The following is a 26,901-nucleotide window of genomic DNA, read 5'->3' as shown; positions in this document are numbered from 1 at the left end:
CTCTTTGATATAACCCCAATTTAATTATCTCTCAAGTTGAACCACTATCCACATAAGAGGGAGGGATACTCGGGGTTCGGGCCAAATTCCGAGCCTGGAGCTCTCCCCCGGACAGTACGCCAAATACTCATAATCTTTACTCAATTTAATATGATGTAAGTGTGAACTTGTGAAACGGCCTGGAGCTCAAATCTGAGAAAGCGTAAAAACTCTTAACTACATTTCGTGACACAACAACAACTAACCCTATTTAAAAAAAATATATATATATGGATTTGCTCAACCACCATGACAGCCACAGTGATACAAATGGTGAAACGGTCAAGTCAAGTCACCTTTATTTATATAGCACTTTTTACAATACAGATTGTTTCAAAACAGCTTTACAGAGATAACAGGAAAATAATGCAACAAAGTTTGTTTCTAGAAGAAAATATCATCACAGTCCATCTTAATTAAGTTCAGTGATGGTAATTTTTTTTTTAGTAAAAAGATATTAATGTAGTTTATTTATATACTGTATATTGCCGCTCTGGAGAAAACCATGATGTCATCGTCCAGCTCAGTTCAGTTCTCATATAATGGTGTCAAAACAGGAGATCAATAATATTGTTGATTATTACATCTCCTCAACTTATCAACGGTGAGAGTGCTGTTACTGGGTGAATATCACATGGCTGCAAAAGGCTCTCAGCCAATCAGATTCGAGAACCAGAAAGAACTGTTGTAAAAAAAAATTTATGTATTGAATGTGTTTATATAGAAATTACTTTGTCTATAAAATAGCACTTTTGTTTAGGAAGAAAATGAGAGATATATTTGCAGGTTTTTACAATCACAATACAACAGATTAATTAATCAATTAACATATCATACAGTATATACTGAACATGGCAATCTCAAAAAACTCAATCCAATTCTCATCAAATCTTTTAGAGAACGGAATTAGAAATTAGTATATTAAGATTTGGCCTTTGTTGTTCAATCAGATTAACTATGGCCCTTATTTTCCTCTTGCTATTGCTAATGTTGCTCTTGCTACTGCTGCTATTGCTGCTATTGCTGATCTTGATATTGCTGCTATTGCTACTACTGCTGCTACTACTGCTGCTGCTGCTGCGGCTGCTGCTGCTGCCCCTAATCCATCCCATGCTACTACTGCTGCTGCTGCTACTGCTCCTGCCCCTGCTCCTTCTACTGCTGCTCTTACTACCACCCCTCTTATCACTGTTAGTGCTGTTTGCCCATAGTCTCTCAGTTTTTGTTTTAAAGCCTCTTGTTCAATCCTTCTCTGGGCTTCTTTAAATATGTCATTAGTGTAGTGCTGTCCTCCATTGATCCTCACCATTTCATCAATCTTCTTCAGCAGTTCTGTGACCTGAGAGCGATTACTCATGTCTTCGTTGTTGAATGAGTGAAATCTGCCACCGCACTCATCAACAAGAGCCTTGAGATCATTACTTTTACTGATATATTTATCTAATGAAAGCCCCTTCAGAAGATCAGTGTGAGTGAACAGAATGATGGTGTGATGAGAAGCTTTTTCTCCAAAGTTTTTCTGAATCCATTTCACTATTTCCTTCTCTTCTTCTGTAAATTTCACATCCAGTCTGATGACCAGCAGAAACACATGAGGACCAGGAGCAGACATGTAGAAGCACTTCACAATCTCTTTCTTCAGTTCTTCTTCACTCATTGATGTATCATATAGTCCTGGAGTGTCGATCACTGAGATGGTTTTATCCTCCTCCACTGCAGTCACACGACTTTCACACTGTCTAGTAGTAGAATTAGGGGAAATATATTGCTTAAACTCAGATTTGCCGATGATGGTGTTTCCTGTTGAACTCTTTCCTGATCCAGTTTTACCCAACAGCACAATCCTCCGATCTGTTAAAGAGAGAGGAATTTAAAATGTTATTTACACTTTAGAAATTATAATAACTTAGCATTTTGTCTTTGCTCAATAGGGGCCCTTTACTCAAGATTACATAAATGACTAAAGATAAGACAGAACTAGTATATCAAATAAGTGAATTAACATTATTTTAATTTACCCCTCAACAGTTATTTTCCCATCAAAGAACCAGGGTTGCTTGTTTTGAAAAACCTGGATATATTGTACGAGTTCAGCTAATTTTAAAAGTGTGATTTACGTCATAGTAATGGTACAACATTAGCATAATTCATGGCCAGGTGTTGGTGGTTCTTTGCCTCAATATCATGTTTTTTTTTTTTTTTTTTGCCCCTCCAATCAGTGCACACGAGCCATAGATTATCACTTACATATACATCAATAACATTTTTACATGAATATCTTTTAGAATTAAAAGAAATAAAACCACAAATGGCTAAATATTTACCAATCAATTTTGTGAGCGATCTTTCTCTAGCAATCTTCTGTATCAGTCCTTCCATCTCTTCCTGGCTCTTCACCTGTTTCCTGAGATCTCCCTGGTCTGCAGAATCCTTCTCTCTCAGATTCAGTTTAAATCCACTGCTCTCATCACTAACATCCTCTTGCTTTCTCTCATTGTCTCCTGTCATTCTGTCTTTTTTATATTTGTATTCAATTTCTCCTGCTAGATTTATCTCTCTCTTCTGCTCTTGTAACTCGCTCTTTTCCTGTTTTTTCTTCACTTCTTGTTTCATTTCCTCCTCCTTCAGGTAGATCTTATGGCTGTAGTTCTGTCCTCCATTGTTCTTCACCATTTCATCAATACTCTTTAAGAGCTTTTTGATCTGGTAGGGACCACATTCACTTCTGCTGTTTATCACGTGATATCTTCCCTCAAAGTAGTTCAGCAGCTCTTTAATATTTTCACTCTCAATGATTTGAATCCATTCTTTTCTGGATATGTTTTCTCTTCCAATAAACAGCACCATAGTGAACCTCATAGCTTGAGCCCCAAAGTTCTCCAGGATTTGCTCCACAACGCTCCTCTGCTCCTCTCTGCAAGTCTCCAGGTTTATGATGAGGAGGAACACGTGAGGAACAGGAGCGGAGAGATCCAGGCTCTTCATCATCTGCTTCTGCAGCTCTTCATCAGTCAGTTGAGGGTTGAAGAATCCAGGAGTGTCGATGATGGAGATGTTTCTGTCTTCTACTCTTCCTCTCTGTATCTCACTCTCTGTGGTTCTGCTTTCTTTAAATGCCTCTCGACCCAGAATTGCATTTGCTGTTGGACTCTTTCCAGCGCTAGAGACTCCCAGCAGCACAATCCTCAGATCATCAGGCTCTGTGAAAGAGAACGACACTTGAATTTTTTAAGAATCTTTTTGCTTTCATCAAATTATATAATTACCTTTAATCATATTGATAAAACCATACAGTCATTTTATACTGAATTACAATGCATAGTCTAGGTTTTCATATGAGTGTAGTGTGTTAGGCCGCGGTTGTAAGTGAAGCTGCTAATGCTGTTTGTGGAGTTGTTTAATCCTCCTCTGCTGAGATCTTTAGAGATTTAATGTCTTATTTTATCTTCAGTTCATCTAAAGCCTAGTTCACACTACAGGATTTTAAGCCAGATTTAAGCCCAATTTGCAAGTTAATGAGCTCACTGACAGGTCGGGCTGTAATCGCATGCAAATCTGCGGGTGATCCGCGCTTGCCAATCTTTATGTGTGAAATACTAAACAGAAACATCAGAAACGCTCGCCGACCTCGCCGTCGATAGCCTGTGGTGTCACGTGTCGCGACGAGCAACAGCCAATGAGAGAGCAAGGCATAGGCAAGGCAAACCTTCAAGAAAGGTTTGGACCCTAGAAATGGAGCAAAATTGAATTGAACTGTGGCAGGAGCATGAATGCCTGTATGATGTTTCCAACGAGATGTACCACTACCAAGCTGGCAGCTGCTTTTTCATTATAAAAATGTTTCACTCAGCTCCAACTCTCTCTGTAGCACAGACATGGGCGGCGCTATAGGAGGGGCTAGCAGATGCTTCAGCAGCCCCAAGAAAGACCACAGCACCCCCAAAAATTATTTCTGGAAGCAATTATATTCAGGCTGTATGCTATGGAAGCCCTGAAACGCATGGTAAAAAAAAAAAAAAAAAAAAAAAAAAACCTATCTTGTTATTTCGAGATATTAAGTCGTTATTTCGACATAATATCTCGTTATTTCCACAGAAGTCGTTATTTCGACATAATGTCTCGTTATTTCGACATAATATCTCATTATTTCGACATAATGTCTCGTTATTTCGACATAATATCTTGTTATTTCGACATAACTCACTATTCCGAAATAATAAGGGGACATTCTAATCTGCATTAAGCCACATTCAGCATTCTTATAATGGTTTTCTATGGGAGGAAAATGCTTAACGTGTAATTAAACCAGTTGTGTTCATATTCTGGGCTCATCTGATTTTTCCTACATAGTATAGCCTACTTTATTATGATTTTAGCATCATAATGATTAAATAAATGCACGCACAATTATCGGTGAACTTGATAAATGCTGCAGATATGCTTTACTATGCACAAACAAATGCCTTTCAACTTATGTGTGCAAAATTCAGAATGAAATGAATGTGCAGCAATTTGTACAAAATGAGTCTGTAGGCCTAATATACGTGTTGTAGCCATTTAAATACGCACATTTAGTTTCATATTTGTTAAAATATAATTTTATTTTTATTTTATTTTTTCATCTATGTTGATTATGTAAAGTGAACAGCACGAGTAAGATAGGATGCACAATATATCAAGAGACATGGAGTGGGTCAGACATGATTTTGACCACTTCATTAAGTTTTGTTTTGTAGAAAACCTTTCTTTAAAGTGAATTTCGTTTTGTATAAATTGCATCTTAATTTTAATAAATTTTTCATCAACCAATTGCCAAATTAGAAGCAAATATAGCAGACAATATAATCATGGAGGCGCCCGAGCGGTCACTTGCATTGCACGTGAACTGGAGCGCATCTCATCATAAATTCACCGAAACTCAGTGTATGCCCCACAGACATGAGAAATATATCTATAGAAAGCTTGAAATGTCTTTAAATGAAACAATTCAAAACGAAAAGAAATAGGCTACTCTCTGATTATGCAATCGCATTTCTCTCTATAGGCTTTTTTTTTTTTTTTAAACCACGCATAAATGTCATTATCTCAAAACTACAAACTTTTACATACATGCTGCTGATATATTATTGTAGCAGAGTTTGTGCTGAATACAGTGTAATCAGACTTTAGCCATGAAAATGACACAAGTAACAGGAATAAGCACAAATGTCAGAGCATGTCAGAACACCTCCTGGGCCCAGAAAACTCCTCAGACCCCAGAGGGTTCATTTCTTTCAGTGCTTGTTCACAGCAGGTGTTTGAATGATTCAAAGAATGTTTCAGGAACATCACACTAACCTTAAATAACATTCTAGTAACATGAAGGAAACTGGACATTTTTATGTTCTCGGAATGTTACAAATGAACGTTTCTAGAATGTTAAATTGTTAATCAAAATAAAGTTGAAAGAATGTTTGAGGAACATCACACCTTTTAAAACACGTTCCTCTAACGGCAGAATAAAAGTCCTCCGCTGCTGCAGTTGTGCGGATTCATTACGCGTTTATTGCAACTACTAGATTTCATATTTTTCTCATCAAACAACCAGACTAATGGCTCGACACGAACCGTACCGGAGAAGAGCCTAGACAGGCCTTTCTTCTGTGTAGACATAAATTCACGCTTTGCATCAGCTGGGTATGGCAGAGTAAATGACGGCTGTCATAGTCTATATGGTCGCCCTCTCCCAGTAAGTTTAAAAAAAGAATAATATTAATAAATTAAGATATAAATCAATATAATTAGTAGGGGTGTAACGATACACCAATGCCACGGTTCGGTTCATATCACGGTTTTGGAGCCACGGTTCGGTTCGGTTCGGTTCTGTTTGCTGTGGGGGCAGGGTTCATGGCAGGGCACCAGCAATAATAACGCTAGATTAACTTTAACTTTATTAACTGAACTTTATACAGTGGCTTCAGCCTTTCTTTAGAGCACTTAGCACACCTGAGTTAACTAAAATGAAATAAATGCCTCCACTGACTAGTCAGAAATAAACTGCACACCTGAGTAGGGTTGCCAACTTCAGAAAAGTAAAATGCGGGACAATCGTGGTTCTTTATAGGAAAACAAGGGACACTCAAAATATTTGTACTGCATCGCACAATGTACATCATTTCATTGTCTGCAGACAGTTAAGTATATGTTTAAAAGGTTATCAGACAAACACATTTGTATTGCTTAACCTATTTATGTACAATTTAATTCTAAAAATTATTGTAAAGTCATACAAACAAAATGTCACATTACAAACAAACCACCATTCAAAATAACAGCATTTATCTGAAATAGAAAGCTTTTTTAACATTATACATAGGCCTACAGTTCAAAAGTTTGAGGTTTGTAAGATCATTTTTTGGGGGAAAGAAATTAAAGAAAGTAATTGCCTACTTTTATTCAGCAAGGATGCATTACGTTAATCAAAAGTGACAGTAGCCTACATTTATAGTGTTACACAAGCTTTCTATTTCAAATAAATATCTTATGATCTTTACATTCTTCATAGAATCCTGGGGGGGAAAAAACAAACCAGTCTTAAACATTAATAATAATCAGAAATGTTTTGTGAGCATATTATTCCCTCAGGTAGATTACATGTTTTCTTGCGTGGCTGGATGTTGGACTCATGAACAATAATCACGTTGTTTGCATTCGCTAAAATTGATTTGCCGAAATCAAAACGTGGACAGTGAAAAGGAATTACCGTTAGCGCGAGACGAGTCCGGCTTGAAGCGGAAGCGACCAGACGGCAGAGGATTATGTTCGCAAAACAAACAATGATTTGTCTCAAAACGATGATTAAAAAATGCTGTGATATGTCATCATATTGGATGATGACAGGTGTCGGTGATTCGTGATCAGCACTGCTGCTGTTGCTGCTGTATCAGTCAGTGGTTGTGACCGGAGGGTCTTCAATCTCAATATGAGTTGCCATCCTGAAGTGCGTATGTAAACTCTCGAGCGTGATCGATCACCCAAATCACGTGACATGCACTTTATTTAGTAAATAATATTATAATAATATTTAGTAAAACTACAGCTCTTATTAGTTGTTAAAAGTGTACTCATTAATAATTATTTAATCAAATGTCAAGGAAGAAAAAAATAGTTTTGTGACAAAGTGATGTGAGAGTTGGGCCGGGGCAGCAGGGGGCGGGGCGCGTTCGGTTCGACATGAGAGTATCGCGGTTCGAACCGTGGCTGTTGTATCGCGGTTTGTCGGTTCGGTTTGAATATCGTTACACCCCTAATAATTAGTTGTAAATTAAATATTTTAAACACTAATTCAAAAAGGAAAAAATAATGCATTGACTTGGGTATATAATAGGCCTATTAACGTTTCACACATGAACTGTCATTCAGATGACTATCTGACAACCGGAGAACAGAGATATTATAATACATAGGCTACTCTTCTGAGTTTTATGATGTAGAAATTTTAAGATTAAAATGATGCCAGCTTTTCTCCCGCAGCTTTTCTACACAGATTTTGGTGGTAATGAACACAATATGTTTTTTGTTTTTTTCGCCCAAATGGTCTCCATCCTGTGCATTTTGTAATAATACAGAAACATTTTATAATTGACCATATTTGCCAGAAAATAAGTCGCATAGAGAACCTGAGTGTAAGTCACACTGGGTCACGCAGAGAGAGAAACACATGTGCGCGTGTCACATCATTATTAGCCTATTCAGCAATAGTGTAAAAGGCTGGTAAATTAAATAGAACATTAACATTATAAACACTATAAACATGTAGGATATGCGTATTTTACTTCACATTACTGTATGAAAAAATCCTTAAATGAATAGTATATTTAGAAAACAAGAATGAAAAATAAGTAGCCATGTAGGCTATAATACAAAATATACAAATAAGCTATTGTGCCCTTTATTACATTTAGCCTATTTTAAACACCAAGTCTAAACGAATTTGAATCGTTCCCACATCTCTCATTCAGTCCAAAGTTTCCATATTTTCAATGTAACATTTTTATGCATTTACTTTGTGTTTTGTCAAAATTAACATGGTGTAAAAAGAAAATACACAAACATTTCCAAGCAAAATTGAGTTTCTGCCTACTTGTAAATTATATCAAATTTAATAACAAATCTTTCAAATAAATAGAGACATGCAGTAAGTATTTCCTTTCAGGAACAGCTGGGAAACACTGAACTAGTGTACTAAAATAATTTCAAGTATATTTGTCCATTACACATCTTTGTATGATGTAATGTGCCTTCTGCTAGTCCTTCATCGTTCCAGTGAACATTTAAATTACCTTAAATAATCAGGTTAATAAACAGTAGGGGTAAAAGGTAATGTATGATATGAGATAAGTCGTTGCCAGACAGAATTCACACATACACATTCTGGTCTTTTTCAGCTGAGTTGAAGATGTGTGTTCGGAAGGGATCTAAGTTATAACTCAGCCTGGATGTAATATAGTATATTTGCTTCAAGATGTTGATCTGACAGGATCAGGTTGAAAAGTGTTTACAGTCAGCACGATATGGCTTACAGAAGTCTGCAGTCATGGGTTCAGTGGATGATAGTTGTATAAGAGGATATGAGTGTGGCTGATGCAGAACTTGCAGTGAACTTTAGCAGGACTTCCATCTACTGGACATAGTAAGTGACGCTTTCAAATGAACTATATACGTTTAACTTATTGAGGGCCTTTTGCACACTAGTGCATCACTAATAATAAGTTCATCCATTTTCTCCTTTACATGAATGTGACTGATGCACATTCTGTTAGTTTATCTCTATTTAGTGGTTTGTCTTTTAGATCATATTTGTTTTCATGTTGTTCTCTGTTGTGCTGAAGCTTAAAATGTTTTTGCATAATAAAATGTAGTTTATGATAAATATTAGAACTCATCCTGCATACTGTACAGCATTAAATACTTACTATATATAATCAATTACATTATCACATCATTTGGAGTATCAGTTAGGGCATTAAAACAATGGATTTTCCTCCCAATGTGGCCAGCAAATAAATAAGAAAATACATATTCTACAAAATATATCATACTTTTTGTTTAGACGGACTTACTTTTGAGCCGATCATCATCTGAATCTTTGCTCACTGCAAAACAACACAATAAAACACAGTTAGTGAATCTGCTGAATATTATGGCTTATACTACAGGGCCGTTGAATGCTTGAATCTGATTGGTTGACGAACGTTCTAAGGTGTGCATTATTTTCAGGGAAACGCACGGCTAAAGTAGTTCCAGGCAGGTCTCGACCGCATTACAGTTCCATATCACTTCGCGTAGTCAACTGTAATAACGGAAAATCGGATACAAATCATAACAAGAAAAAGCATTTCGCCCCATGCGCTTGATCTGCAATTTTCAATGTCTAGCTTCACAATCAATAGAAACATGCAGTTTAATTTTAATAAATAAAGTATATAGTCCTATCTATAATCAATAGAAAATTAAACTGAATATATAGGCTAAATAAATGGATAGTCCTGCAGCACGGATTTTTATTGCAGATAATATAACAAATAAATAATTATTGATAGGCCTACTTGTTAAAAGGGCTTTGTGTTTTTCATTTATACTAGATAGTTTTTAGTCTACTGTCATCTGTCAATAATGGAAAAAAAAAATGAACGAATTAATTGAAACGAATTGAATTAATAAATAAATAATAATATTGACGCACATGCTTTTCTGTCTCATTATTGCAACATCTCTCTCTAATAACTGCATTAATAACTGCATAATGAATGTAACTTGATACTTATGACTGATCATGTCCAAACGCGTGTTCAGCGCGTTCAGTCTGTGTTCAAAGTCGGTGTTTAAAATCTGCTGCAGTCGATGAAACCAGTCAGAGAATGTGTCAGCGAGTCGTGTGTCCCCAGCATTAGTCTGCTATCAGCGGCTCAAACCTCCGTTACTAACTCAAAAATGACGTTTTGGAATTAGCAACGGAGGCATGGGATTAGATGCGTAAGAAATTAGTCCTTCATACAAGAGCATTTTAATGACAAAAACTTTACAAACGTCTTGAAATACATAATCTGAACAATGTTTAGAGGTGTGGTAACTGTAGTATAAGCGGAATAATTGACTTCAGGCCAAGTGACGCTTTCAAATTAACAAATTAAATTTCAATTAATAATTGACGACAGGCCGTTGAATTATTAGAAAAATAATGCACACCCGAGGTGTAACGGCCACTCCGCTTCGCGTCGTGACCGCATTACCACCTCGGGTGTGCATTATTTTTCTAATAATTCAACGGCCTGTCGTCAATTATTCCTTACTTGCACTTCTATAGAAATAATATCAACAACCCTAAAGTTGAAGACAAGTGGAAGACCATGTGCATTTCATTCATTTTCTCTGCATTTTACTTCTGCTCTAGCATAATCATTTAGTTCTGTCCTCATATCACATACTAACATACAAGACAAACAGAAAACCAACCAAAAACACTGACCAACACTGAAATGCTCATTTAATATCCCAAAACATCAGTAAACTAACTGATAAATGTTTCACAATAAAGAGTCAAACCATTTAATGGACTTACTGTCAGGGCGTTCTGGACTTCTTCTGCCTACAATACACGCACGCACACACACACACACACACACACACACACACACACACACACACACACACACACACACACACACACACACACACGCACAATCTTGTAAACATTATGCACATCAGAAAACAAGATTTTTCACAGATGTTTTAAAATAGAACATGACAGAAAATAACACAAATATCCCAAAACCTGTTTACAGCTGCAGACCTCTTGATCTTCTGATATTCATATGTGCCTATTTGTGTTTGCATTCATTTATTAATGTTATTTAGTGTTATTTTTTTTATTTTTTTTAAGTGTCAGCGACATAACAACAACAATCAGTGCCAATGCATTATGTTTGCTTCCAATTTATGCCAAAAAATAAGTAAAGTTTAACTTTAATGAAACCTGCGTGTATATCAGTCCGTTGGACTCTCCGTTCATAAACGCCCCTTGAAATGCGTAATTCACTAATAAATCATTGCTTAAGCAGGAAGAGATTTCATTCTGATATATCATAGACGCGTTTAACATGTTAATATACAGATTGTGTTGTTAATCAAACCTTACCAGCACGCCTCGCCATTTTGTGTTCAACGCGGAAACGGACAGAACCGAAAGTGAAGCAGTGCCAGCTCGAAACTCACTCGCGCCCCCTTGCGGACGCTGTACAAGAACCGCAGAAACTAACGGTCATTCATGACAGTCTGAGGACATCAGCGCCACGATAACAGTCTCAAACACATTTATACCAGTACGCATGGATCCTTTTGGAGCGTTTCAAAGTTTAAAACCAGAATAATGTCAAGTATTTTATTTAAACAACCCAAATGAAATGATAGATGGATAGATAGAGAGATAGACCCTGACTTTTTGTTAATGACAGCTTAATCATATAAACACACACACACACACATACATACTATATCTATATGTGTGTGTGTGTGTGTGTGTGTGTGTGTGTGTGTGTGTGTGTGTGTGTGTGTGTGTTGTGTGTGTGTGTGTGTGTGTGTGTGTGTGTGTGTGTGTGTCAATATCAATATATAAATTGAACACAAAGCTTAAAACACTAAAAATGAATTTGACAAAGTTATATTTCTTTTTTACTCAACCATTTCAGAATGAAATTTTTTTTTTATTAAATACACATTACAAAATTCTACACTGGATTGCATGAATCAGCAAATTCAGATCCATCAAACCCAATAACAATACACAATTTTTCAATTAATTCCCAGACTCCTTTTGTCCAAATACTCATTAAGAAAAATGTCCATCTCGTCCTTCATTTGGAAGTGAAACACTAAAGGCTCTTTGGTCAGTTCTCTGTCATCATCCGTTTGAGCCTGTGGAAGTTGAAGAAGGGATTTGTCCTGGTCTTTCTCTTTCCATTTCAGAAAGCATGACTCTTCCACCAAACCTGTGAAGACGTTTGTTTGTGTCACGATTAACAGCTGGAGTGCCCTTGATAGCCACCAGAGGACACTCCACCCCAGACTATTCCCACACATCTCGGACTACATTACCCATAAGCCACTGCCCGGACTAATCAACAATGAGTGACATCAGCTGTTCCACAGAGCCTTGTTAACTCTGTGCATACAAGCCTGGTTCACTCTGAAGTTCACTTTTGAGCCAGGCAAAGACCCAAGCAATCCAGGGAACTACAGGCATATAGCGCTAACTTTACATTTAGAGAAATTAATGGAGAAAATGCCAGACTAAATTATTTTTTGGAGAAGAAATGTTTCCTTAAAGATTCCCAATAGGGATGGGGAAATGAAGCATCATGAATCACTGAGGCTTTCTCCTGACTGTTCCGGGAAAAGATTCAAAGCTTCGAGAGTGTCGAGAACTGGTCGAGAACAGCGCCATCTGGTGGTTATTTAAAATAAAGCAGCCAGAAGCCTGTGCTAGAAGCTCTGGCAGATGAAGCAACCACAACACACTCCATAGTTTCAATGTTATGTGTACAAATAAAAGCCTTACATGTTTGTCTCTCTCTCTCTCTCTCTCTCTCTCTCTCTCTCTCTCTCTCTCTCTCTCTCTCTCTCTCTCTCTCTCCACACACACACACACACAAAATAAATAAGGACATTGTCTGATAGGATCATCTGTTATTAAATGTGCTTATGACACTTGTTACTGATAGTGCTTAACTGTAGGAATGACAGAAAGGTGATACAGTTTTTAATTATATTTATTATTTTTGGCTGTTGCCATTGTTTTAAATACAAACCCTTCACCAAACACCAACACCCTATCCCCTCTCCCCTTAACCCACCCTAAACCCAAATACCAACACCAAATGACCTAAAATCACCAAAAAGTGCAAAGATTTTACAAAAACAAAAAGACACAAAAACAACGAAAAAATTATAGCCTAAGTAGTGAAAAATAAATGTTGGTTATTTAAATGTAATATATTGATTAACTTTTAAAGTACAGCACTCTCCTCACAAACACATCAACCAGACTGAGGCAACAATGACTCGTTATATAAGATCTGGAGTTCGAGCCTTCTGACACCCAAAGCGAAACGCGCACGTGATTGGACAGAAAGTGAGGCTTCGTTTGTCATCGATCACGTGACTCTAGTAAACCGATACACGCCCCGATACGGGGCTTCACTAGAAATTGTGTCGCTTGTGTGATACGCGCATCGAAGCTTCAGTGTCATACGTAACATCACTAATTCCCAAACTGGTTTCAGAAAAGGTAGATCTAAATGCTTTGGTAAAGTTATGTAATGAAGTGGAGAAAACATTGATTATGAATGAGGTAATGGCGGCTGTGTTTTTAGGTGTAGAAAAAGCATACAACACTATGTGGAGAGAAGGGCTATTGATCAAACTGGATAGAGTGAGAAGTGGTGGGAAAATGTAAAAATGTATACTGGACTTCCAGATGAATTTACAGAGAGTTTTTAGAGAGTGGAATTCCTCAAGGTAGTTCAATTTTATTTAATTTGATGATTCATTTGTAAAACTAGGACAAGAAAGTGAAGTAGCCTATTACTGTATGCAGATGATGCTGTAATATGGAAAAGAGGTAGAAATAGCCTAGTCCACAACAATCATGCAAAAGAGAATTAAGTCATTAGAACAATGAGGATAAAACCATTAAAATCACTAATATGTTCAGATTCAATGGCTGTATTACAGAGCTTAGAAAGTGGAGTTTCAGTCAGAGATGAGCTACTAGTAGAGATTAGAAATATACTGTTAAATATTCAAAGCCTAGGAATAATAGTTCAGTTCTGTTGGGTTCCAGCACACACTGGAATTACAGGTAATGAAAAGGCAGATGATTAAGCTAAGAAGGCACTAAAAAATTAAAAGAAAGGAAAGGAGAAACGAAAGCTAAAATAAAATTTGAAATAACAAAGACATGGCAACAAGAATAAGGCTAGACAATATAAGAATTAATATGAAAAATGGGAAGGAAGAAATAGTATACTCAAGATTAAGAATGGGACACACAGGATTGAATGACACACTGAAGCTGGTAGGAAAATGAAATGGTTTATGCACAGAATGTCAAACACAGGAAGATGTGAAACATGTTTTATTTAGATGTAGGAGATACAGTGAGCAGAGACAAAGATGGCAAGAAATGGACGATAACATTGAGGATATTCTTGGGGAACAAGGAATGCAAAGTGACATAATTATATATTTTTCTTAAAGACAGTGGATTTTTTTAATTTATTTTTATTTTATAGATTTAGTTTGGCCCTTTTCGATTGAATAGCCGAAAGATTACAGCAACACTCTACACACTCCTGTACAGTAGGTGGCGGTACGCAACAAATCAGTGCCGGCCCGAGCATTTTGGGGGCCCTAAGCAGAATTTGATTTGGGGGCCCCCTCCCACCACGCAGAGTCACATGTGCTTGATGATTATTGACACAATGTCACGCTATAATGATACATTATAAATGAATACAATGAGGTTATGTATTAATACAAAATAAATACATAATAAAAAATAGATACTTTAAAAGTTTTAACTTTTTCTTTACTCTTTTACTAACTCTTGGAAACTTCTGAAAACAAACTGTCACAAAACATATTAAAAAAAAATATTTGCGAAATATCCTCCAACGTATTGCAACACTTTGCAGTTTGAATGATGTCTTGTATGAACATGACGGAGTATGTTTTTATGTTTCCACTGTTCGATCGCGCCCGCGACTCACTCACACACACACACACACACACACACACACACACACACACACACACACACACACACACACACACACACACACACACACACACACACACAAACACACACACACAACATATTCCAGCTTTGTAATCTTCCACTGTGATGTTTCCAAGCACATTTTTGCGCGTGTGAAGAGGATGATTTTTTTTCGTCGATATTGGAACGTGAGTGAAGTACAAAGCCTATAATAAAGAATAGTTTACCATCCAAATGAGAGAGATACGTGAGCCCAACGCCGCTTACTTTCACTTTCCCTTTAAATTATTTCGTTTTGGCTTGTTTATAGTTATTTTTTTATTCTTGTTCTGTTCTGAATATCATTACATTTAAACGATAAATCATTGATAAAATAAAAAATTTGTGACATGGCTTAACATTACCGTGACTTTGCGCACAAATTGTCTATGCACGCGAGGTTATGCGCATGACTCATACACTGGCAGACACAGCAGCAGTTGTAGGCAGGTATATTGATCATGAAATCAGAATTTTCTTGTCTTGAATTATTAATCCTTTCATTCATTTATGTCACTTGTTTAAGTTAATTAATATGTAAAAAAAAAAAAAAAACTCGATTGGGGGCCCCCTGGTGGCGAGGGGGCCCCAAGCAGCCGCTTAGTTCGCTTATGCCTCGGGCCGGCCCTGCAACAAATGAACAATGCAATCTGCCAAGAAACTAGAAGAAGAAGAAGAAGAAGAAGGTGGTTCACTTTTGTTAGTGGTTTACACTGCATCTCTGAGCATTCAGATTCATCGTCAGCTCTTAAAAGTATTATTCCTACAAGAAGTGACAGAGAAGATTTAATGATGGAAATATACATAATATACATTATTGTACAAATTGAAAACACAGGGTATTATAGTGTACTTCTGTTGGATACCGGCACACATTGGGATAGTAGGAAATGAAACTGCTGATAAATTAGCAAAAAAAAAAGGCATGTACCACTGGGGAGAAGTGAGGTAATACCAGTGATGAAAAAGAAACTAGTAAATAAATGGCAACAAAAGTGGGAAAATAGCAGCACAGGGAGAGGGTATTATAATATTTGGAAGGTACAGAAAGGAAGAAGTAATGATCTCTAGATTAAGATTAGGACACACAGGATTAAATTCAACACTTGCAATAATGGGGAAGCATGAAAATGGTGTGTGTGATGAATGTGATGTTTTAGAAACAGTAAAGCATGTTTTTTTTAAATGTAATAAATATGACGACCAACAAAGTAGTTCAGTAATATAAAAGATAGACCAGTAAATGTCACGGACCTTTTGGGAAAGGGATTGAGAGATTCTCGGATATATGGGGCTGTTTTAACTTTTTAAAGAGTACAGGATTAGAGGATATATAATGTATGGGGATTGTGATGCTTCTGCCCACCTTGAAGGTTGAGGAGCCCAGGGCGGACACTGGAGGAGCTGAACACACAGCGCCAGCAGAAGGTGAGTGAGGCATTACATCCACAAATAAAAGGAGAGAAGAGAGAATGAATGTACTGTATATAAAATACAAGGAATATACAGATGCATCACTCATGGCTGTACAGTAGGTGGCGGTAATACTCCTAAGGAGTGAGCGGCCAGTAACAAGAAGAAGAAGAAGCCACTGCATCTCTGAGCATTCTCCCTGGTTTCATTGTCTCTTGCTTCTTTGATTTTTGCCTGTTTCTTGGATTTCATTTTTGCCTTTGACTCCTGCCTGTTTGTTTGTTTGTTTGTTTGTTTGTTTGTTTGTTTGTTTGATTGTTTGTTTGGACTGCCTTCCTGTGCTTGACCCTTTGCCTGTGTTTAGATTACGATTCTGGATTACTCAAATAAAGCTGCATTTGGATCTCAACCTTTGTGTCTCGGAGCAGTTCGTAACAATCTGTTTCGCAGCAATTATCCGTTATCCGTTGCTCCTTCATGAGAGAAGTGTACAAACAAATGATCAAATGTTACAGTACCTTGTGTTGTGTTGTAGTTAAGATGTAGCATTATAGCTTGGGCTGCACAATTAAGCACATTCTAATTGCAATAACGATATCTGACTCTCTCGATTATTTTAAATAATCATCTCGATATTTGCCCACTAGTTATTTATCCTGAAACCGTTTTTACATTTTTATATATATATATATATATATATATATATATATATATATATATATATATATATATATATATTTATTTATTTGCCTTATCTTGTATTGGTAACAAGTCCCTACTAGCAGAGATGGTCTTATATGAGGGAGACGAGAGGGTCTGTTTCTCTAACCATTGGAGAAAGCGTAACGGCTAACTTGATCATGTGACGCACCTCAGCCTATCGTGTAATGGCAGTGACGTCAGCGTTATTACAGTCAGTTACAGCTTACGTTAATCAGTTTCATGTGGATTATTAGCGTGTTGGTCTTGTGGATAAATGCTCTATATTTGGTGTTATATTGCTTGTAAAGGTACGATAGGACTGCATTGTTTGAGGAATGTGTTTTACTGCAGGAAAAAAGCGTGAATATCTCTATATGCTGCAAAGAACAAATCACTACAGGGCACAAAACTACATTTAAGATTACACTAAAAACTTAATTGTAATTTACTACATATTTAATTTAATTCATTAAAATTACATGTATGTTTACCATAATTAATTTAAAAGCGTTATATCACACTTTTTTTTTTTTTTTTCATTAGGTCACCTGATGGAGTTTTAGGACACCATTAGGTCACTTGATGGAGTTTTTTGGTTCCTTGCCACTGTTGCCTTTGGCTTGCTCAGTTGGGGATATTTTGGGGATATTTAATTTTATTTTATCAATCAATAAATTCCACTTGAAACAAACCTTGTTGTATTATTTTAATTTAATACTGTGAAGCTGCTTTGATACAATCTGTATTGTGAAAAGCGCTATACAAATATACTTGACTTGACTTGACTTGATATCATCATCATTACCCACACAGCAAAAGGACTCCGCGGAGGTATCGCGGCTTCCGGAACGGACCCGCAAAACGGACCCGTATCGGCGTCCACTTGCGCGCAGTGACGGATCCGCAACGAAGGCGGATCGTAGACCCGCCGTGGCTCCGTACTGCCTCCGCTCTGCATCCGCGATTATTGATACACATCCGCCGCGGACCCGCAACGGACTCAAAAAATAGTGGCTCATTTGGCCCGGGTCCATTTTGAACCCGTTTATCTCATTTTTACAATCCCTTCTGTTCTTGCTGTAGGCTAGGATAAAATAGGACTAACTAAACTATAGGATAAAACCAAAACTATCACTAGGCCTAAGTAACCTACTGTAGGTTACTACAGCAATATAGACCTTAAGCTTAAAATCTGCATTGTATTGCCTTGTATTTTTAACCTAACAATATTTATAGGCCTAACAGAAAAGTTCCAATACATAAATTTACTGTACAAAAGTAATCACTACTCAATGGAAATATAAAATTGACATTTACATTTATGAAAAGTTATAGGTTAAAGGCTATGCAGTTTTTGTTAAGTATATGTTGACTAGGCTAATCTACATTCATTTTGCGGTCAACCTAATTTAATGCTTTATAGGCCTAGGTCGGTGCAAACATAAAATATTTGATCTATTAGGCTACAACTTCAATGAAATTTAGCTGTGCACTATGCACAGCTAAACTATCAGAAAGTGAGTGAACAACAAGAGGTTCAATAAAAATGTTTTATTGTTTAATCACTTCTATCACTCAGTTTGTGTGGATGGAGGCGGGACACGTCTCCTCGTTGCCCGATCTGCCGCCAGGTTGAACCACCTGATGGCGTGCTTGCCCACACAGCAGGAGACTCCTATGCGGATCCGCGTTCAAGTCGCCAAACCCGCGTGGCTGTCAAATTCGTTTTGGCGCCGCCCAGAGGATCAGCTCCGCCTCCGGAATAGCTACTGTCAAACAGCGGGTCCTGAGCGGACCCATGTCGGATGCTCGGACGCGCCTTTACGGCAACGGTTGGACTGCAGCACGTCACCAAGAGCCGATATCAGTCGAGAATATTTTTGCTGTGACACGGTTGTGTTGAACCCTCTTTTGAGTAAGTATATTGATTTATTGATATATTGCGACATTCACAGTAAACATTGGTTTTTAAATCACTGTAATGATTGTAATGATGTTGTTTGATATTAGAACAACTTTAGAATGTTCACTTAATGGTTTAGCGCTAGCTTCTAGCTAGCTGTGCATTATTAAGTTTGCTTTTTGCCAATTTTGGTCTCATGTGTGTGTGTCTGCCATCCTCTTATATAATGAAAATTAAGTTTTGGCATTTTGATCACTGTTTGAGTCGGTTCAGACAACTAATGCCGCCTATTTGAACGTCAAACTCAAAAGTGCGGGCTTCTGCTGCTAATGTTAGTTATTTACCGTCTAAGTTACATTGAAACCATACCTTGTGAACATAAACATTTCTTGTGTCGTCTGGTGTCTGATAAACAGTAACGTTAAGTTAAATTAATCAAATTCAGTGTCCACAATGCTATGTGTTTTCCAATAAGCTGTACGTTAGCTTTCATATTTCACGGGACCCGTGAGTGCGGATTTCATGTCACGGCTTTCATCGCTGTTTGTCACTTTCCCTATAGGCAAATATATTATATATATTATAATATAATATACAATATACTGTTGTTATTTGGTTGCCATGACTTCGCGAGTGACGACGTCTTGTCACTGTTCTTGTTGCTCGAGGGAGCGGATGACATTTCGCTTGAGTTCAGTAACGTTAGAGCAGACAGCTCTGCAGAGTCGTGTAATTACGACTTTATGACTTTTCATAAACAGCTGAAGGAGCAGCGGTGCGACACCTAATGACTTTTATATTAATTACATTTATTCATATAGCAGACGCTTTTATTCAAAGCGACTTACAAATGAGAACAATAAAATCAGTTAAACTAACAGTAACAATATACAAGTGTTATGACCTTTCTCAATTAAATTTGTGTTCCGAGAGGTCTCGTATTACGGGAAAACTCCTTTTCTCAAGAATTTTGAAGCCAATTTTTTTGTGATGCAGTAAAGTTGCACAGCAGACACAGATGAGCGTCTAGAGCGGTCATTGGCTGTGCTTGCAGCAAATGCTGCACGAACCTATGGCGAGGCGGCTCAGACGCTTGAACCAATCAGGGCACTTTCCACCCTGACATGTCAGAGACCGCCTAAATAGAGAGCCTAAGTCCCTCCCCTTCCGGTCGACAGCCATGGGACCTTAACTCGGAAAAATATTGTATGGTAGTCAATGGCGAGAGACAACAAATATTTTGATCTCGTTTGAATTGTGCCCTGAATTACACATATGATGTTTGTCAATTTAAAAGATACATTTTAAAGTCAAGAAAGTCGCAGTTTGATGTAAAACTGTTGAGGTAAATACGTGAAAAAACTGTGAAAATACGTAATTACAAAGACTACAAACCCAAAAGGCGCACATGTGACGTCATACCCTTTCTCTCAATGAATGAAGCTAACTTTACTGAAGCTAACGTCTGTAATTTTTTTCTATAGTCTTACCTTATAATCGTAACGTTACGCCATCATGCCTGAGTGTTTTGTACCAGACTGCACACAAACTGTTGGTGACGTACATAGAGCGAGACGAGAGATGTAGTTCATTGCGCGATTTTCACATAAAACTAAATGTTACTCTTCTGTTTTATGACAAACTGCGACTTTTTTGACTTTCATAATTATCTTTTAAATTGACAAACATCATATGTGTAATTCAGGGCACAGTTCAGACGGAATAAAAAGATAAGTTGTCTCTCGCCATTGACTACCATTCATATTTTTTCCGAGTTAAGGTCCTGTCGGTACACGATCCGTTCCACCTGCGCGATCCGTTTCACGCATGCGCGTAATTACGTAGTAGAAAACGTCACGGTTTTCCTACACTATCGGAATCACGCATGCGATGGCACAACTTGCGGCATATTTGTGTAACGTTAGTTGTATTGTGTTTGTAAAATTGTAAAATTCTGGGTCCACTGGGTCCACTGGGAACAGCTTTGGTTGTAAAGTCTAACAGCAGCAGGGAGAAAAGACCTTCTGTACCGCTCCTTCAGACACTTAGGATGTATCAGTCTGTGACTGAAGGAGCTGCTCAGTGATGTAACGGTTACATACAGGGGGTGAGAGGCATTCTGCAGCAATGATGATAATTTTGCTACCATCCTCCTTTCTCCCACCTCCTGTACAGTGTCCAGGGGAATCCCCAGGACTGAGCTGGCCTTCCTGATCAGCTTGTCTAGTCTCTTCCTGTCTGCAGTAGAGATGCTGCTGCCCCAGCAGACCACTCCATAGAATATGGCTGAGGCCACTACAGAGTCAAAAAAAGTCTTCAGTAGCTCTCCTTGCACTCCAAAAGACCTTAATCTCCTCAGCAGAAAGAGTCTGCTCTGCCCTTTCTTAAAAATTGCCTCAGTGTTGTTTGTCCAGTCCAGTTTTTTGTTTAGGTGAACACCCAGGTATTTGTAAGAATCCACTCTCCCAATGTCCTTTCCCTGAATGTTCACTGGTGATAAAGTCTGTTTGTGCCTACGGAAATCCACCACCAGTTCTTTCGTTTTCCCCGCATTTATCTGGAGGCAGCTCCGTTGGCACCAGTCCACAAAGTTCTGAACAAGTCCTCTGTACTCCCTGTCATCATCATCCGTAATCAGACCGACGATGGCAGAGTCATCAGAGAACTTCTGTAGATGACAGGTTGCTGAGCTGAACATGAAGTCTGCCGTGTAGATGGTGAAGAGAAACGGGGCAAGAACCGTACCCTGCGGGGCTCCAGTGTTGCAGACAATCATGTCAGACTCACAGTCACGAGTCCTCACATACTGTGGTCGGTCTGTGAGGTAGTCCAGTATCCAGGCAGACAGATGATGGTCCAGATAAGGTTTTGCCTCCACAACCACCCGGGCTGCAGTTCGCTTGGCCTGCCGGTACCTGTCAGCTGCCTCAGGAGTCCGAAAAGCCAACCAGGCCCGATAGGACTCCTTCTTCAGCTTGACGGCATCCCTTACTTCCGGTGTCCACCACCGGGTTCGGGGATTGCCGCCTCGACAGGCACCGGAGACCTTACGGCCACAGCTCCGAGCGGCTGCTTCGACAATGGAGGTGGAGAACATGGTCCACTCTGACTCAATATCTCCAACCTCCCTCGGGATCCGGTCGAAGCTCCGCCGGAGGTGGGAGTTGAAGATCTCTCTGACAGGAGACTCTGCCAAACGTTCCCAGCAGACCCTCACAGTACGTTTGGGTCTGCCGAGTCTGTCCAGCTTCCTCCCCTGCCATCGGATCCAACTCACCACCAGGTGGTGATCAGTTGACAGCTCCGCCCCTCTCTTTACCCGAGTGTCCAAGACATACGGCCGCAGGTCAGATGAAACAACCACAAAGTCGATCATCGACCTACGGCCTAGGGTGTCCTGGTGCCACGTGCACTGATGGACACCCTTATGCTTGAACATGGTGTTCGTTATGGACAAACTGTAACTAGCACAGAAGTCCAATAACTGAACACCGCTCGGGTTCAGATCAGGGGGGCCGTTCCTCCCAATCACGCCCCTCCAGGTGTCACTGTCGCTGCCCACGTGGGCATTGAAGTCCCCCAGTAGAACGACGGAGTCCCCAGTCGGAGCACTTTCCAGCACCCCTCCCAGAGACTCCAAGAAGGCTGGGTACTCTGCACTGCCGTTTGGCCCGTAGGCACACACGACAGTGAGAGACCTATCCCCGACCTGTAGGCGCAGGGAAACGACCCTCTCGTTCACCGGGGTAAACTCCAACACATGGCGGCTGAGCTGGGGGGCTATAAGCAAACCCACACCAGCCCGCCGCCTCTCACCATGGGCAACTCCAGAGTGGTGAAGAGTCCATCCTCTCTCAAGGAGTGTGGTTCCAGAGCCCAAGCCGTGCGTAGAGGTGATCCCGACTATCTCTAGTCGGAACCTCTCAACCTCACGCACAATCTCAGGCTCCTTCCCCGCCAGCGAGGTGACGTTCCACGTCCCTAGAGCTAGTTTCCGTGTCCAGGGATCGGGTCGTCGAGGCCTCTGCCTTCGACTTAAACGCAGCTAGTGTGAACCTATTTCGATTCATATTTCAAGTTTGCTTGTTACTGACACATTATTATTCCACTGAATCATCACTATAATACCTTGCTCTCTTTTTTCCAAGATACTCAGCCCTAGCTTCTGCATCAGCGTTTATCCTGGCTCTGAACCGTCTCTGCCTCTCTTTATTAGACAGAGGCATCTGGAAGGACAGAATTGACCTTAAAACACCAGAAGCTATACTAAAGCTTTAAAATGGGTAACACTTTATAATAACTGCACGTTATTAATCATTAGTTAAGCATTAGTAAACAGTTAACTCATCATTTATAAAGCATTAATAAACATTAATAAGCAGTTTATAAATACAGCTATAAATGCTTTATTCTTGATTTAAAAGCATATCTATAATGTGTTTAATAATTATATTTTCATACTTTAATTTCATACTTATAGATATGCTTATAAATCAAGAATTAAGCATTTATAGCTGTATTTATTAAATTCTTATTAATGTTTAATAATGCTTTTTAAATGATGAGTTAACTGTTTACTAATGCTTAACTAATGATTAATAACGTGCAGTTATTATAAAGTGTTACCAAATGTGGATATATTAATACAAATTATTACATTATTCATGATTTGACCATTAACATTACAAAAGTTCAATTCAATGATAATTGAATGTGAATATGAAATCAAGATGAATTAAAGCTGCAAGCAGCGATGAAAGGGCCCTCGCACCCGTGCCATCGTCACTCGTTGGCTTTAGGAAGACAGAGCATGGTTGGGCAATGTGCATTTAAGGAGGTATACAGTATATAGTAGTTGCTAGCATGTTTAGTATGTTTTTAGCATGCTTAGTACACAATAGGTATGTGGTTAGTACTGCATTACTGTGTTAACCAGTTCAGTTTCTGTTGGCAGTAGGTGGGGTTATATATCTGAATATTGCTTTGTAGATGTGTTCAGTGCAGGACTTTTATGAAGTATGTGAAGTTTGGGGCAGATTGGATATTGTATGTTTGAGTTACAACAACTTCCTTTAGCATTTCTAACATGCTTTAGAACTTAGCTATGTGTTTCTAGCATGTTTCTTGCATGTTACATATTAAGTTTGGGGCAGATTGGACATTCCATGCCTGTGTTACAGCAAATTCCTATTTAATTGCAGCAATAGCATGCTTTAGCAATTAGCTAAGTGTTTGCTAGCATGTTTTAGCATGTTTCTAGAATGTTGTTAGCATGTTTAGCACTTGCTGGCACTTTTTTATATGTTATTAGGAGTCCACAACAGTGTTTAACATGTCACTTCCTGTTGCCAGCAGGTGGCGCTTTGACTGTAACTGAATATGAGCATTGTAATGTGTTCAAGACAGAACGCTTATCAAAAGTGTGAAGTTTGGCGCAGATTGGACATTGCCTTCTTGAGTAACAACAACATCCTGTTTCATTATATTAGCATGCTTTAGCACTTAGCTTAGTATTGCTAGCATGTTTTAACATGTTTCTAGCATGTTTAGAAGTCAATGGTATTTTTAACATGTTGCTAGAACGGCATCAACGTGTTAAACATGACACTTCCTGTTACCAGTAGGTGGCGCTATTACTATAACTGAATATTCTCATGTAGATGTGTTCAGGCCATGACTCTTATCAAACGTGTGAAGTTTGGGGCAGACTGGACATTCCGTGCCTGTGTTACAGCAAATTCCTATTTAATTGCAGTATTAGCATGCTTTAGCACTAAGCTAAGTGTTTGCTAGCATGTTTTAACATGTTTCTAGTATGTTGTTAGCATGTTTAGCACATGCTGGAACTTTTTTATATGTTATTAGGAGTCCACAACAGTGTTTAACATGTCACTTCCTGTTGCCAGCAGGTGGCGCTATGACTGTAACTGAATATGAGCATGGTCATGTGTTCAGGACAGAACGCTTATCAAACGTGTGAAGTTTGGCGCAGATTGGACATTGCCTTCTTGAGTAACAACAACATCCTGTTTCATTGAATTAACATGCTTTAGCACTTAGCTAAGTTTTGCTAGCATGTTTTAACATGTTTCTAGCATGTTTAGAAGTCAATGGCATTTTTAACATGTTGCTAGAACGGCATCAACGTGTTAAACATGACACTTCCTGTTACCAGTAGGTGGCGCTATTACTATAACTGAATATTCTCATGTAGATGTGTTCAGGCCATGACTCTTATCAAATGTGTGACGTTTGGGGCAGATTAGACATTCCGTGCCTGAGTTACAGCAAATTCCTATTTAATTGCAGTAATAGCATGCTTTAGCAATTAGCTAAGTGTTTGCTAGCATGTTTTAGCATGTGTCTAGTATGTTGTTAGCATGCTTAGCACTTGCTGGCACTTTTTTATATGTTATCAGGAGTTCACAACAATGTTAAACATGTCACTTCCTGTTGCCAGCAGGTGGCGCTATGACTGTAACTGAATATGAGCATGGTCATGTGTTCAGGACAGAACGCTTATCAAACGTGTGAAGTTTGGGGCAGATTGGACATTCCATGCCTGAGTTTCAGCAACTTCCTGTTTCATGGCGAAACATCGAAATTTGTCAGGCCGCCGAGGACCCGCCCTTCGACGAAAACTCAAGATCTTCGCAATTTAACGTCGCAAAGGCCTTAAGATTACACTCACCAAATTTGAAGATGATCAGATTAAAACTGTAGGAGGAGTTCGTTAAAGTACGAGGCATGAAAATGGCAAAAACTGCACAAAAATCTGAGAGGAAGTTGAAAATGGCTGACTTCCTGTTGTGTTTAGGGCTACGCTCCAAGAGACTTTTTTGTAGGTATTAGGTCCTTACATGTATGTACCGAATTTCGTAAACGTACGTGGAACATAGCGGGAGGCGCACTCCGTTGAACTTTTATAGGTGGCGCTATCGAGCCATTTTGCCCCGCCCAATTCTGAAACCTATATCAGATGTAAATTTTCGCCAGTTCTGACACGTGTGCAAAGTTTCGTGAGTTTTCGAGCATGTTTAGGCCCTCAAAAATGCGATTAAATGCGGAGAATAATAATAATAATAATAATAATAATAAACAGAGCAATTCCAAGAGGGTCCTCACACCATCGGTGCTCGGGCCCTAATGACAGCAAAAATACGGCAAAAAACATACAATTATGTAAATAATGTTAATGTTAATAATATAACTATAATAACTATGCCTAAAAGTTTTCAAATGTTAATTAAAAACTAGATTGTTATGCCTATGTCATTCTGGATAACGGATGACATGTCCTGGCTAACAGAGGTTTTTTGTTATTCAAGAATGACATGTTGTTATCCAGGAATGACAAAACAAATATTTTTCTTTATAATCAGGCACTAACTTAACCACCTATGGAAAATTACAACTTAGCTATCATCGCTTTAGGGTAATCTTTTAGATCAAATAGATAGTTTTTTTATATAAAAACATTATAAATGGTTTATCAGTGTTATCCAAAAGGACACATGATATTGCTACAAAGTGCATCAGTGACCGAAAAGGTCAAAATATCAACATTTTAAGAGACGCTTACTCACCTTTGCACATGTTCTGGTGCTCCTTCAGGGTCTTCTTTTTGATACAATATTATGTCACATGACATACCACAATGCATTATGGTCTAAAATGGTCATTGATGTCTGTTATCCAGGAATGACATTAGAGAAATCACAATTTGGGGACAAAAGTCTTTCTGTCATAAAAATGTAAATAAGCTTAGTATTATAACTATATTTGCAGGTATCGTTGAAAACATCAATACAATTATGCCCAAGTAGATTTTAAATACTTTTATTTATATTATTTACATTTTTATTGTATTTTTGTATTCAGATTTTAAGCCGGGACAGTTACCCGGAATGACATTTTGGGACTTTTGAGCTCAATAGTTCCTTAAAGATTAATTATTTATAATGAATTCTCACATGAGTAATTCAAGAGG

The 26,901-nt window shown here is 38.4% G+C and overlaps 1 protein-coding gene across 4 annotated transcripts in view; it reads right to left on the bottom strand.

Annotated features, from left to right (window-relative positions):
* Positions 1 to 321: 321 nt before the first annotated feature.
* The window catches only part of LOC309499160 (GTPase IMAP family member 8-like), a 28,483-nt gene continuing 1,903 nt past the window's right edge, over positions 322 to 26,901 (bottom strand). Inside the window, exons 1-5 of one of the 4 annotated variants that reach the window (XM_082170296.1) lie at positions 11,216 to 11,293; positions 10,640 to 10,666; positions 9,141 to 9,173; positions 2,364 to 3,239; positions 322 to 1,890 (exon numbers count right to left, since the gene is read on the bottom strand). In XM_082170296.1, the coding sequence (XP_082026422.1) occupies positions 1,004 to 1,890; positions 2,364 to 3,239; positions 9,141 to 9,173; positions 10,640 to 10,666; positions 11,216 to 11,231 (1,839 nt within the window). In that variant the 5' untranslated portion in view covers positions 11,232 to 11,293 and the 3' untranslated portion in view covers positions 322 to 1,003. Of the gene's footprint in view, positions 1,891 to 2,363; positions 3,240 to 9,140; positions 9,174 to 10,639; positions 10,667 to 10,852; positions 11,294 to 26,901 lie in introns of those variants that run through there. The other 3 variants (XM_082170297.1, XM_082170298.1, XM_082170295.1) reach the window with 3 other exon arrangements.

Source organism: Leuciscus leuciscus, assembly GCF_965113295.1.
Source record: "Leuciscus leuciscus genome assembly, chromosome: 1".
Taxonomy (NCBI): Eukaryota; Metazoa; Chordata; class Actinopteri; order Cypriniformes; family Leuciscidae; genus Leuciscus; species Leuciscus leuciscus.
Note: the sequence above shows the minus strand (reverse complement) of the source record. Positions and strands in the feature narration are given on the sequence as shown.